This window comes from Scyliorhinus torazame, chromosome 5, assembly GCF_047496885.1.
Source record: "Scyliorhinus torazame isolate Kashiwa2021f chromosome 5, sScyTor2.1, whole genome shotgun sequence".
In the NCBI taxonomy this organism is placed as follows: Eukaryota; Metazoa; Chordata; class Chondrichthyes; order Carcharhiniformes; family Scyliorhinidae; genus Scyliorhinus; species Scyliorhinus torazame.
Genome location: NC_092711.1, coordinates 287,362,666 through 287,375,469, shown reverse-complemented (window position 1 = coordinate 287,375,469; position 12,804 = coordinate 287,362,666). Strand labels below are relative to the sequence as shown.

The following is a 12,804-nucleotide window of genomic DNA, read 5'->3' as shown; positions in this document are numbered from 1 at the left end:
GATCCTTGAACAAGCTCCACTTATCCAGTGTGCCCAACACTTGCAGCCTACTTCTCCACCTTATCCCCCCCCCAAGTCACGTCTAATGGCATCATAATCGCCCTTCCCCCAGCTATAACTCTTGCCCTGCGGTGTATACTTATCCCTTTTCATCATTAACGTAAACACCATCATTAACACCAGGAGGAAATCCACGCAGACACAGGAAAAATGTGCAAACTCCACACAGTCACCAGAGGTTGGAATCAAACCCGGGTCCCTGGTTCTGTGAGGCAGCAGTGCTAAGCACTGTGCCACCGTGCCAATCTTCTCCAGGTTCAAAAATTCCATCAGGTCCCCCAGCCATGCCGAGGTCTTAGGTAGCACCGGGGTCCTCCACCCAAGCAGAACTCGCCTCTGGGCTAATAGCGAGGCGAAGGCTACGGCATCTTCCCTCATTCCCACCAGTGAGTTAGAAACTCCAAAAATGGCCATCAATGGGCAAGGCTCCAGCTGAATTCCCCAAATCCCTGACATTGTATCGAAAAAGACCCAGAAACTAATTAACTTGGACAAGTCCGAAACATGTGCGTGTGATTTGCCGGCCCCATAGAGCACTGCTCACACCTACCTTCCACCTCGGAGAATAACCCACTTGTACATGCCCTGGTCAGGTGCTCCTTGTTCACCACCTTGAACTGGATCAGGCTTACCCTCACACATGAGGTGAAGGTGACCCTGTGAAGAGCTTCACTCCAACCCCACCCCTTCCCACACACCAAAGACCAAGCCCAGCTCATTCTCCCACTTCCTCTTTACCTCTTCCAATGATGCCTGCTCCATTGCCAACATCTGCCCATAGACCTCCGAAATGCTACCCCTTCCCAACTCAGCCAAGGACAGGGCCCTGCCGTTAGCAAAGACAATGGTACCAAGGGATATAAAGGAAGTTCCTTGCATACAAAATTGTGCACCTGAAAGTACCCGAATACATTGCTCTCGGGAGCTTGAACTTCTCTAACAACCCGTCTAGGCTGGCGAATCTACCTTTCAGAAACATGACCCTAAACCTCTTCACCCTCTCCCTTTCCCATGTCCTAAACAATAAATCTAAGCCAGGCGGCACAAACCTATGGTTCCTGCAAATCGGAGCCAGCAGTGACATAGGGCCCTGTGTAAAATTTTGCCGAAACTGCTTTTAAATTCTCAAAGTGCTCATCACCTCCGGGCTTGAAGAGAATTGAGCAGCGGAGAACGAGAGTGGAGCAGTAACCAGGGCCCTCAGTCTTGGCCCTATGCACAAAACCTCCTCCATCTGCCCCCAGTGTGTCCAGGTCCTCGAACCACCCCTGCACCTTATCTATATCTTCCACGTTCAAGGTGACCAAGATTCAGCCAATGTTCAATATCTTTGAAGAATGTTTTTTAGTCACATGTCAGAGGGCCTACACACCCCTTGTGAACTGCAACAAGCTACAGTCAATGCCTCGATGAAAGAGAAACAACCGACACACAGAAAAGGTACCACAGTTCAATCAACATCACTAAATTTCATGAGCAATGTTTCTTCTAAACAAGAGGATCCCACTTGAAATGTTAATCTATCTTTTCTTTTTTGATGGTCACTCACATTTGTACTCTTCCATTTGGAATCACTTTAAATTTGTTTCCCTCTAATACTTTTTCAATACGGTACTTTGTATCAGTGAAAGTACGTATTTTAAAAATACTGATCAAGTATTATAATCATGTAATCCTCCCTCCCCCCAATCCCCACCAGTTCTGTGATGCAAAGACATACAGTAAAACTTGGCAGTCATAATTGCACCAAGCCAAAACTAAAATAGTAAAGCTCACAAATTACACAATAAACAAAAAACGTGAAAAAATACATAACAACGTATTTTTGTCAGGGCTGAGGACATGTAATGCAATATGCCCCAAGGTCAATTACAGACCAATTATTCTACTGCTGTTGTGCGTTCATTTAGATTGGTAATTGTTTGATTCTTTCTCTCGCTCTCTCTCCTCTTCCCCCCCGCCCACCCCACCCCGAAGGTCAGAGAGGGACAACACATCAGGAAATAACTGGACTATTTTCAGCGGACTTTTTAAAAAAACAATCCCAGTTGCGCTGGGTATTCAAACATATTTACAGGTCAATTATGGCACACATTTGAATTCTTAAGAACTACTGATGTACTTTCCTGCCAAAAATCTTCATGTGGCTCGATAAAATTTCTAAACATGCAAGTTGGGAGGAAAAAAAGTCTTCAATCACTTTCATAAGGAATCATCCTTCTGGAAAGCACCCTGTGCTCTTGAATGCAAGCAGAGCAATGATAGTTTCTCCTTGCACTTTGCTATTGCTCAAGTGGTAAAATTAAGCAATTCACACATGGAACCAACCTGACCTGACGATATATAATTACCACAGTTGAGGTTTAATTAAAAGGATAAGTAGAGTGCCTGCCTGAAGAGGTAACTGATAGAATTGAGCACTGCTATTAGGAGTAAAGACACAGGACAGGATTCTCCATTCCTTCACGCTGGAGGGATTCTCAGTCCCACTACAGTAAATGGAGATTTGGCTGAGCGCAAAATTCTCCATCCTCGCTGGCAACGGTAGCAACGTGGACTCGCAACAAAGAATCCCGGCCACAGCCCTTTACTGTGTCTGCTTGTAGTCCAGCAAAATTATACAAACCCTATTTTGGATTGTGTGTTTGACTAAACTCTGGCCTCCTGTTATATGCAAAGTAAATCCACTGTGTTTTGTTATTGTACCTATTTCCACAATCTCACCCACACAACATTGACAGTACAAAGAAAACAAAGAATATTTTCTTTAAATTCACCTTTGATGCGCTGGACACCTTGCAGCTTCCCAATCTTGCCTTCAATGGTGCTGCTGCAGGAGTGACAAGTCATTCCTTCAACCCTCATCTTTACCACCATTTCACTGCCTTGGTTCAACCAAGTTTCTTCAGGCATCGACGACTTCTTGTCCACCACAGAACTGTCCACAGCCAAGTCAATGATTTCGTCCTTGAGGCTTGTTGTGGCGGGGTCAAATGGCAGGACTGCATAATTTTCATCAAGTAGCCTTTTTCTCTCCCTGTCATTTATGCTGGGCATTTGGTTTACAATCTGCTGGTCAGGCTGGGGAGCAAGCCTCCTCTTATTATTGAGAAGCACGGATTCTGGGGAGATAGGCATTGAACTTGTGTCCTTCAAGGTGGCCTCAAATCCCATGTCATCAATCGCTTCTTGCAGTGACTCTGGGGTCTGAAACTCCGGATTGTACACAATAGCAGCATTATGGTTTTCGAGGGACACCTGTGCAGCAGGGGGGAAAAAAATTATAACGCTTTATAAGGAAATGCTAAAAACCAAAAGGGAAAAAAGTAAAATAATCCCTTAAAACCACTAAACGTAGAGAAAAAAAAATACAAAAATATTTTCGATCCTTCAAAGAAAATAAAACATTGAACATTCCCAGCTGCATGGCAATCTGTATTTGGTTTGTTTCTGCTAATGTTATACTCTAACCAGCTATACCTTTGCGAATATCTAGTTCATGCTTCATAGAATCATAGAATCCCTACAGTGCAGAAGGAGGCCATTCGGCCCATCGAGTCTGCACTGACCCTCTGATAGATCACCCTACCTAGGCTCACTCCCTATCCCCATAACCCCACCCAACCTGCACATCCCTGAACACTAAGGGGCAATTTTACCATGGCCAATCCACCTAACCTGCACATCTTTGGACACTAAGGGGCAATTTAGCAAGGGGCAAGGGGCAATAAAGGGATTAAGGGTTATGGTGTTTGGGCCGGAAAGTGGAGCTGAGTCCACAAAAGATCAGCCATGATCTCATTGAATGGTGGAGCAGGCTCGAGGGGCCAGATGGCCTACTCTTGCTCCTAGTTCTTATGTTCTTATGACCAATCCACCTAACCTGCACATCTTTGGACTGTGGGAGGAAACCGGACGCACTCCGAGGAAACCCATGCAGACACGGGGAGAATGTGAAAACTCCACACAGTCACCCAAGGCCGGAGCAAAACTGCACACCATACTCCAGGCATGGTCTCACCAAAAGTCTATCCAATTTTAGCAAGACTCCCTTGTGTTGTAATCCAATCCCATGGCAATAAAGGCCAGCATAACATTTAGCTATCTAGTTGCTTTCTGTACTTGTATACTAACTTCCTTTGCTCCTCTTATGAGTACACCCAAGTCACAAGACTACAGGAAATAGGGGATGGTTTAGCACAGTGGGCTAAATTGCTAGCTTGTAATGCAGAGCAAGGCAGCAGCGCGGGTTCAATTCCCATACCAGCCTCCCCGAACAGGCGCCGGAATGTGGCGACTGGGGGCTTTTCACAGTAACTTACTTGAAGCCTACTTGTGACAATAAGCGATTATTATTAAATAGGAACAGAAGTAGACCATATGGCCTGTCGAGCCTGTTCTGCCATTCAATAGGAGCATGACTGATATTGGACTTCAACTCCTGGCTGCCACAATATGCCTTGATTCCTTGAGTGACTAAAGATCTCTCTCTCTCCCTCAAACTTAAGTGAATTCCAGAACCATTCAGTGTTGAGAATTCCAAAGATTATGTTTTAGATTTTCTGAATGAAAGTTTTAAATAGAAAATAGAGGGAAACCTAATTTGAAACAGTAAATGCAGTCCTGAAGGAAATAGGATGCAAACAAGTTTGGTGTTTATTTACATAAATGGTTGGGGCCATGTTTACTTAAAAGTAAAACAAAAAAAGGAGTGGGGAATGATCAGCCAGGATCTTGTTGAATGGCCAAGCAGGCTTGAGGGGTCTGATAGAAATTGACTTTCTAGTCAGCTATAACTTAAGAGATAAGGGGAGATGATAGAGGTAAAAGGGTTAAATGAGAACTCATTAAGAATAATTAACTATAATCATATTAAGCATTACTGGAGTACAACAATAGCTGGGAATCCACTAAGGGTTAATCCAGATCATACACTTTAATTTCGGTCTTAAACTTAAATTTCCCATTTGCAAGTTGCTTGAGGCTACAAGGTCAGTGACGTCAACTAGCTAAATGGCCCCATTGTTGTACAGTATGAATAGTCCCGTTTCTATGGTAACAGCCAGTCGAGGGTGATAATACCTGAACGAAAACAGTGTTTTTCTAATTAATGTTAAATACAGGTGTGGATAATGTGGAAAATTGGCAAGCGATGGAATGGGAAATTTGTACCAATACATTTAAATACATGTATCTCTTAAATTAATGGGCAGAAATTTTGGCCAAATTGAGTAAATTATAAATTAGTTAAAGCCAATCAGAAATTAAAAGAAGGCTAGACCTAAGATAATAATCTCCTTAAGAATCACTTACCGGGATGAAAAAACTCATCCCGGGATCACCCCATCCATATTTCTGAAACCTATTTCCTTTGCTGCTTGCTTTTGTTAATCGCCATCTTTCTTTTGTTTAAATTACTTAGCTATTGTATCCTGTGTATTATGATTTTAAGAATTACTACGATCTATAATTGAATGAAAACTCAACTACTGTATTCGCTAAAGACAATCAATCTGACTAGCTTGCTGCAGGGCTAGTTAGAAACTCCCTTAATTTTGTATTGAAAATAAGTTTACCAATGGTACAACTTGCAAATAAAGTACAAGTGGACTTTGCCAAAACGCACAGACTTGACCTCTGTTATTTGGGAACTGAGAAGGGATAACGGATATCCAGGGCTCCGAACAGACACAGAGAACCATCAGGGGTCGAGTGGCCTACTCCTGATCCTAATTTGCATGTTCGTAAGGTCAAGCAACAATAGTTGCTCGTCTGGCAGCAGGAATGTGATGGAATGCTCTCTCTCCACTTGCCTGGATGAGTGCAGCTCCAACAACACTGAAGACGTTCGACGCCATCCAGGACAAAGCAGCCTGCTTGATTAGTACTCCATCCAGAAACATTCACTCCCTCCACCACTGACAATCAGTGGCAGCGGTATATACCATCTACAAGATGTGCTGCAGAAACTCAACAAGACTCCTTAAAAAGCACCTTCCAATCACATAATTGCCACCGTCTAGAAGGACAAGGGCAACAATTATCTGGGGACACCACCACCTGGAGAATCTCCTCCAAGTCACTCACCATCCTGACTTGGAAATATATCGCCGTTCCTTCACTGTCGCTGGGTCGAAATCCTGGAACTGCCTCCCTGACAGCACTGTGGGCATACCTACACCACAGGAACTGCAGTGGTTCAAGAAAGCAGCTCACCCTCACCTTCTCAAGGGCAACTAGGGATGGGCAATAAATGCTGGCTTAGCCAATGACACACACATCCCGTAAATTAGTTTTTTAAAAACATTGGCTATTAACCAAGTAAATTAGAGCTTGGAAGTATTTGAATCAGAGAGAAGAAGGACATTGTATGTCAGGCCAGTTTCAATTCGGCCTTACTTCAGCAGGTTTAACTTTTAGCACTTTAACACGACCAAGTGATTGCTAATATCTTGCATAAAACAGTTAAGGCAAGGTTGCCAGGCTTGTCCTTGGCAACATTTGACCCTGACATAGAATGCTGGGAAAACTCAGCATGGCCTTCTGCCAGATGCTGCCAGGCCTGCTGAGCTTTTTCAACATTGTTTGTTTCAGATTCCAGCAGCGCGGTATTTTGCTTATTTTAACTCAACAAAGCTTTCTGATTATAGTTTTATGTATGACCAGCTCCCTTTCAATGGATTAACAAACCATCTGATGACGCACTTAGCTAAATATACCAGAAAGTCCCAGGTTGTTCTCTATTCCGTGCTCAAAACTTCCGATTTTGTCGGGGGTACAATGCATCTCAGAAGGAATTTTAAAGAATCAGTTGAAGCCTGAGACAGGGCTTGAAAAACTGCCGGTGTGGCTTACCACATTTCCTTGTCTACTGTTTATCTCCTTTTAATGGGTATCCTTTTTTTTCCCTTCACAACTTCATCACTTCATTTCTCCACTGAAACCACTTGTGCACAACTGAAATCAGAAATGGGGAGCAGGGCAGAAATGCAGCAACTGCCTTTGTAAAGGAATAAATAAATACTTTTTACTTTAAAAAAAAATCAACATAGACTGGAGGTACACATGGGCCAGAATTTTACACCCCCGCTGGGCATTTCTCCTGCCAGCAGATGCATTGGAAATTTCCTTTGGCGGGATATTATCACGCTGGATGGGAGTGGCCATAAATTCCTGGCCATGGGCTATTTGAAATGACTCTGAAGGAAGCAGTCTCAAAACATTTCCTCCTAATATGAGAAATTTATCAGTCACCGCAATAAAGCTAAAAAAAAAAGGTGAAACCAAAAATCCAAAACAAAAACAGGAAATGCGGCAGGCCAGTCAGCACTCCAGATTTGACGGGATCTGAAAAGCAAGTTATCCAATTCTGATGACGTGTTTGTGAAACATCAACACATCTTTTCGTCCCGAATGTTGAAGGACAGGCGATGCACTTTCAGCATGTTCTGGTTCTCTGGATTTTGACTTGATGTGGAGCAATTTCTCACAGCGAAAAGAATGTGCACATTGTTACAATCAGTGACTCCTGTTAAATACAACATCCATCTTTTGAAAAGAAAACTCGTCATTTCCTGTTTATCATACCCAAAATTTCAATACTTTTTCGATCTCAGGTCAGATAATCCTCTGCAACATTACAAACTTTCAATTGTTTGTGCAATATCACAGTTTTCCTTTCTGGAGGAAATTTCCACAGTTTCAACATGTTTCATAGTTTATCTACTTAAACATCGTTACTTCATCTGAAAACATACAATCACAGAATGTACAGTGCAGATGGAGGGCATTCGGCCATCGAGTCTGCACCAGCCCTTGGAAAGAGCACCCCACGTAGGTCCATGCCTCCACCCTATCCCTGTAACACCACCTAACCTTTTTGGACACTAAGGGCAATTTATCGTGACCAATCCACCTAACCTGCACATCTTTGGACTGTGGGAGGAAACCGGAGCACCCGGAGGAAACCCACACTCATATGGGTAGAACGTGCAGACTCTGCACAGACCGTGACCCAAACCGGGAATCGAACCTGGGACCCTGGAGCTGTGAAGCAACTTGTGCTAACCACTGTGCTAACCATGCTGCCTCCCTGAAATAATAACTTCAGGGAGAGGAATTGCCTCCTTTTGCACTGACATTCGTAATTTGTCCAATAAATTGTTACCTACAAATTGTGCAATACAATCAATTCCTTGCAAATAAGTTGTTTTTCAGCATCACCTCTGACCTAACAATATGGCGTATAAGTACCAGTGAAAGTTCAGCATAAAGTGCTTTCCTGATATCTTAAATGGTAAAAATATTGCTTGTTGCATAAACCAGAAGATCTCCTGTATTATCCCAGTTTCATGGTCAAACCACCAAATCTTAACAGGGCACCAAAACTACCCTAATTCTGGGGTACGATGGATCATATTCCCTACTTCTGATACCTGGAGTGCTGTGCACACTTTTGGTCTCCTTATTTAAGGAAGGGCACAATTGCCTTCAGAGACCGTACAGCGAAGATTGACTATATTTGATTCTTGGAACGAGAGAGTAAAATGGAACCATATCCTCTGGAGTTTAGAAGTATAAAAGTGACTCCATTGAAACATAAAATATTCTGAGGGGACCTGACAGGGTAGATGCTAAGAGAATGTGTTCCCCTAGTTGGAGAATCCAGAACAAAAGTAATAATCTTAAATGACTGACCCCTTAGTCCAAGATTGACAAGGAAAAATGTCTTCACTCAGAGTTGAGAATCTTTGGAATCCTCGATCTCTGAAACCTATGAAGGTTGGTATATTTGAAACCAAGGCAGATTTTTGGAGTCTGGGGGAACCAGTGGTTATGGGTACAGGCAGGAAAGTGGGGTTGAGGCCATGGTCATGATTTTACTGAATGATGGTGAAGCCTACTCCTGGCTCTTGTTTCTTATGAGATCCAGGCCAATGAGGCCTGTGAAACTGCACTCCAGCCTGATGCAGTTATTTCACAGGAGGCAGGCAGAATGTTGGAGGAAGGGGAAAAGAGTTTGAGGGAAACAGAAAATCAGATGTGTTTACATCACACCTGAGGAACAACCCCCCCCCCCCACCACCAAGTGAATTCCAAGGCAACTCTGTGATGGTTGAATACACTACAAACCTCTCGCGTCGTTTATCTCAGTATTTGATGCATTAAACTCAAGCTACCCTCCAGTCAACATTAAATAATTCACTTTCACTTCGGTATTTATATTTTCCATTTTGAATATAACCGAGCACATCGCCCTCTCTAATACTAAAAAGAATAAAGGTTGCAGAGTTCTAGTTGAACTTGATAACTAGTATGGAGAATACAAATAACTTCTCGTAAATCAGTACTAAATGTAAAAATAAATACACCAAAAATAAATCTACTTCAAATTTGTATGCTAACTAACTACTTTATAAAAATCGCAGTTCATTACACGCTCATTAAAACCAATGGTATGAAAATGTTCATTTGTTTTACATACCACAAATCCTACCGCAAGAACAGTGAAGAGCAAAAACCAAAAGAAAACACATCAATATGGTTTTTATACCCGATTGTTGAATAGTAAAGGCAACTGAAAGTACTTGCGCTAGTACTCGGGCAAGAACAGGGCGGAAACTGGTTTTAATGCTCCCCACATAATAAAAGTCAACTTTAAAATATATATCTTCCCTTTTAATCCAACGCAGACAGACAGAAAAATCCATAGATTTGTGAAGAGAACCTAACCTCGTTACTGGAGTTCGGTTGAGCTGACATACTGGATTTCTTTTACAGTCGGTCCCTTGTCTGAATCAGATATCAAACAAATGAGCAGGAGTCAGGCTTGAATTAAGTTGAGGTCAGTAGGTGCATAAGACAGTTTTTCAGTTTTCATCTTTTTAGAGAGGTTTGCATTGTTGTTCCAACATTTCTTGCTGCCAATTACCACAATAAGCTGGCTGCTGGGCGATCACGCTCCACACGAAGCAATATATACTTCCATCATCCGTCTGACAGTCTAACTTCCCAGATAATTTCAGTCACCCCACTGAACACCAGCTAGGCAAGAGATTTAAAAGCAAAAAGACTTCAGCTGCATGGAACTGCTGCTTGCCAATCTGGAGGAAAGTGCCAATGTCAGGAAACAGACCTAACCAATGAAAGTGCTCCTTGCTATCATTACACAAAAGCTCCAATTACTGAGTACTCTACGTGCCTGGCAATAATAGGTGATCCGCCCTTCAATGAACAACAAAGCAAAATTTGTTACCTGAAGCACATTCAGAAGCACATCAATTCTCAAATTCTACTGCACAATTGAGAATATGCACTCTGCCTTTTCTGCAAGCAATTAAAGCTCAACATCATACAAGATTTTTTAAAAACAAGAGTTGAACTTGAATTATTGAACTGAAAGGAGTAGACTGCATGTTTGCAAGCAGATAAGCCATGTCAATTGCAAGTGGTCAATTCGAGTGAGTATCTATAAAGCCGCCAAATATCTGCTAGTCAGAAATAAAACTTATATTTATATAGAATATTATATTTATATAGCATCTTTCACAATCACAGGGCATCCTAAACGACTTCAGAGCTAATGAAGTACTTTTGAAGTGTAGTCACAGTTGTAAAGTAGGAAACACTACAAGTTCCCACACACAGCAATGTGATAATGACTAAATAATCTGTTTTTCATGATGTTGATCAATGGATAAATACTGGCCAGGAATAAATCTCCTTGCTCTTCATCGAAGTAGTGCCATGGAGTCTTTTGACGTCCACCTGAGGGGCAGACAGCGCCTCAGTTATGCATCTCATCTGAAAAACGGAAGGAATTAATTAATCATATCAAAATCTCTGGTCTTGTATGGGTCAGTTCCACACTGAGCTCGCTTACTGTCAAAGAGCGCACAAAACATATTCCAGACAGATCTACTGCAAGATACTTGCAAAATCAAATCCTGATTCGTTCACTGAAGAATATTTATATAAATCCCTCTATGTAACATCCTCATACAGCTGACACCACAATGCATGAAAAGCATCCTTTGGGTGTGGGAGTGGGCTTTTCAGCGGATTGGTGCAGTCTCGATGGGCCGAATGGCCTCCTTCTGCACTGTAGGGGCTCTATATGACAGAACAAGACAAAGTACTGCAGATAAATGGTGATTACAAGTACAACAACAATCCTAAGAAATGATAGCCGTGGAACAGAACTTCTGTGGATTGCAAGTTTAAAAAACAACCACTCTGCAAACCTTTCAGCCACAGCCATAACTCATTTCTAAAATCTGCGAAATCAACTTCATCCTTTGCTATCCTCAAATATTCTCATCCAATGGTGTTCTCAGCAGATCTCCACCTAACAAGCATTTTCTGGCAGAACATTTATTCAACACCATTCACATTACAAACATCCCACGGTGCTACAGAGGAGCACTGCAGGATTCCAAATTGGGGGTAAACGATTAGAGGTAACAAAATGTTTGCTAAAGAAGTACACTTTGAGGAGATTTTTGGAGGAGTGACAAGACAAATCAGTTTACTTACTGTTCCAGAATGTAATTGCTGAAGGCTCTGCAATAGATGAACACAGTTGTTGTGGTTCACTTTGTTACTGCTAAGATTTAGTTAGAGCATTCTGGGCAATCAGGAGTTTGTGCAAAATGGAGCAAAGGGGGTCGGTCAGAAGGGATTGCAATTTGAGAAAATAAGCCTCAAGGTGAATGCAGCTTTTGGCAGGAATGGAGGGGTAGTTGGGATGTAATTGGTGATGTCCCGAAAGGACTAGATATGGGGTTTCAAACTAAGTTCAGAATTCAGTAGCACACCAAGGAGAATGTTGTTCGGCTCGATCTGAACAAAGCTGGGAAAAGAGACGGAATCAGTGCTCGAAATGTAGTTTCAGGCTGCAGTCAAAAAAGTCTGCTTCGGTCTTGGGTTCAGCTACAAAATGAAAAACTGATTTTACCAGTTTATACTGCATGCACTCCATTGTGATTCATTTGAAAAAGATCCGAATCAGAAGATTCCAAAATAAAATGTAAACCTTCAATTCAAAAAGAAAAATGATCAGTTAGACAACAAAATGAAAATATGCAACTGAATGACTTAGGCACAAAAATCTGAGTTGGTAGTTAGTATACCGGTGCCTTTATCTGCTGTGGCCATGCGGGTAGCTGATCACAAAACCCACATATTTTAATCTGGCACAGAACACAAATGAAGTACTCAAAACTTAAAGGACAAAATTAGGTAAAGACACAGATAAGTATGGCCATGCGTTAGAGGCAAATAAGGAAGTTCAATTCTTGTTTTTTCCTGAGTTTGCTGTCCTCAGTCTCAAAATCAGGCTGAGGGTTGAGGTAAACAGTTAAAAGGCGAAGGCAAAAAATGAAATCTGATCACCAACTGGTGACATAGGATGGAAAGTGCATGAGCATGGGACAAGGGCAGGACTGGATGCCCGAACTGACACTGGAGCCACTGGCAAACACACGGAACGTAATCAAAACGCAAGCAATGAGCTTAACGATATAAAACAGTTGAAAACAATGCTGGAAAGAAAATTCAATCTCCAAAACGATGCTACAGATGGAATATCAAAAGGGATTGAGACTTTATTCATGGATGCCCATTCTAATCAAATAGAGTCAAAATTGGAGTTCTCACATGAAGACTATCTACTTGTGTGAGGTAGTGAAGGGATGACTGTGCCCGTGGGAATGTACACCAGAATTCGTCATTCTTTTCAAAAGT

The 12,804-nt window shown here is 42.1% G+C and overlaps 1 protein-coding gene across 3 annotated transcripts in view; it reads right to left on the bottom strand.

The window, feature by feature from the left end:
- LOC140421187 (copper-transporting ATPase 1-like) overlaps positions 1-12,804 on the bottom strand; it is a 155,345-nt gene that overhangs the window by 117,323 nt on the left and 25,218 nt on the right. The window contains exon 3 of one of the 3 annotated variants that reach the window (XM_072505690.1): positions 2,838-3,318. The exons of the other annotated variants lie outside the window; for them this stretch is intronic. Coding sequence (XP_072361791.1) covers positions 2,838-3,318 — 481 coding nt within the window. The remainder of the gene's footprint in view (positions 1-2,837; positions 3,319-12,804) is intronic. 3 annotated transcript variants of the gene reach the window in all.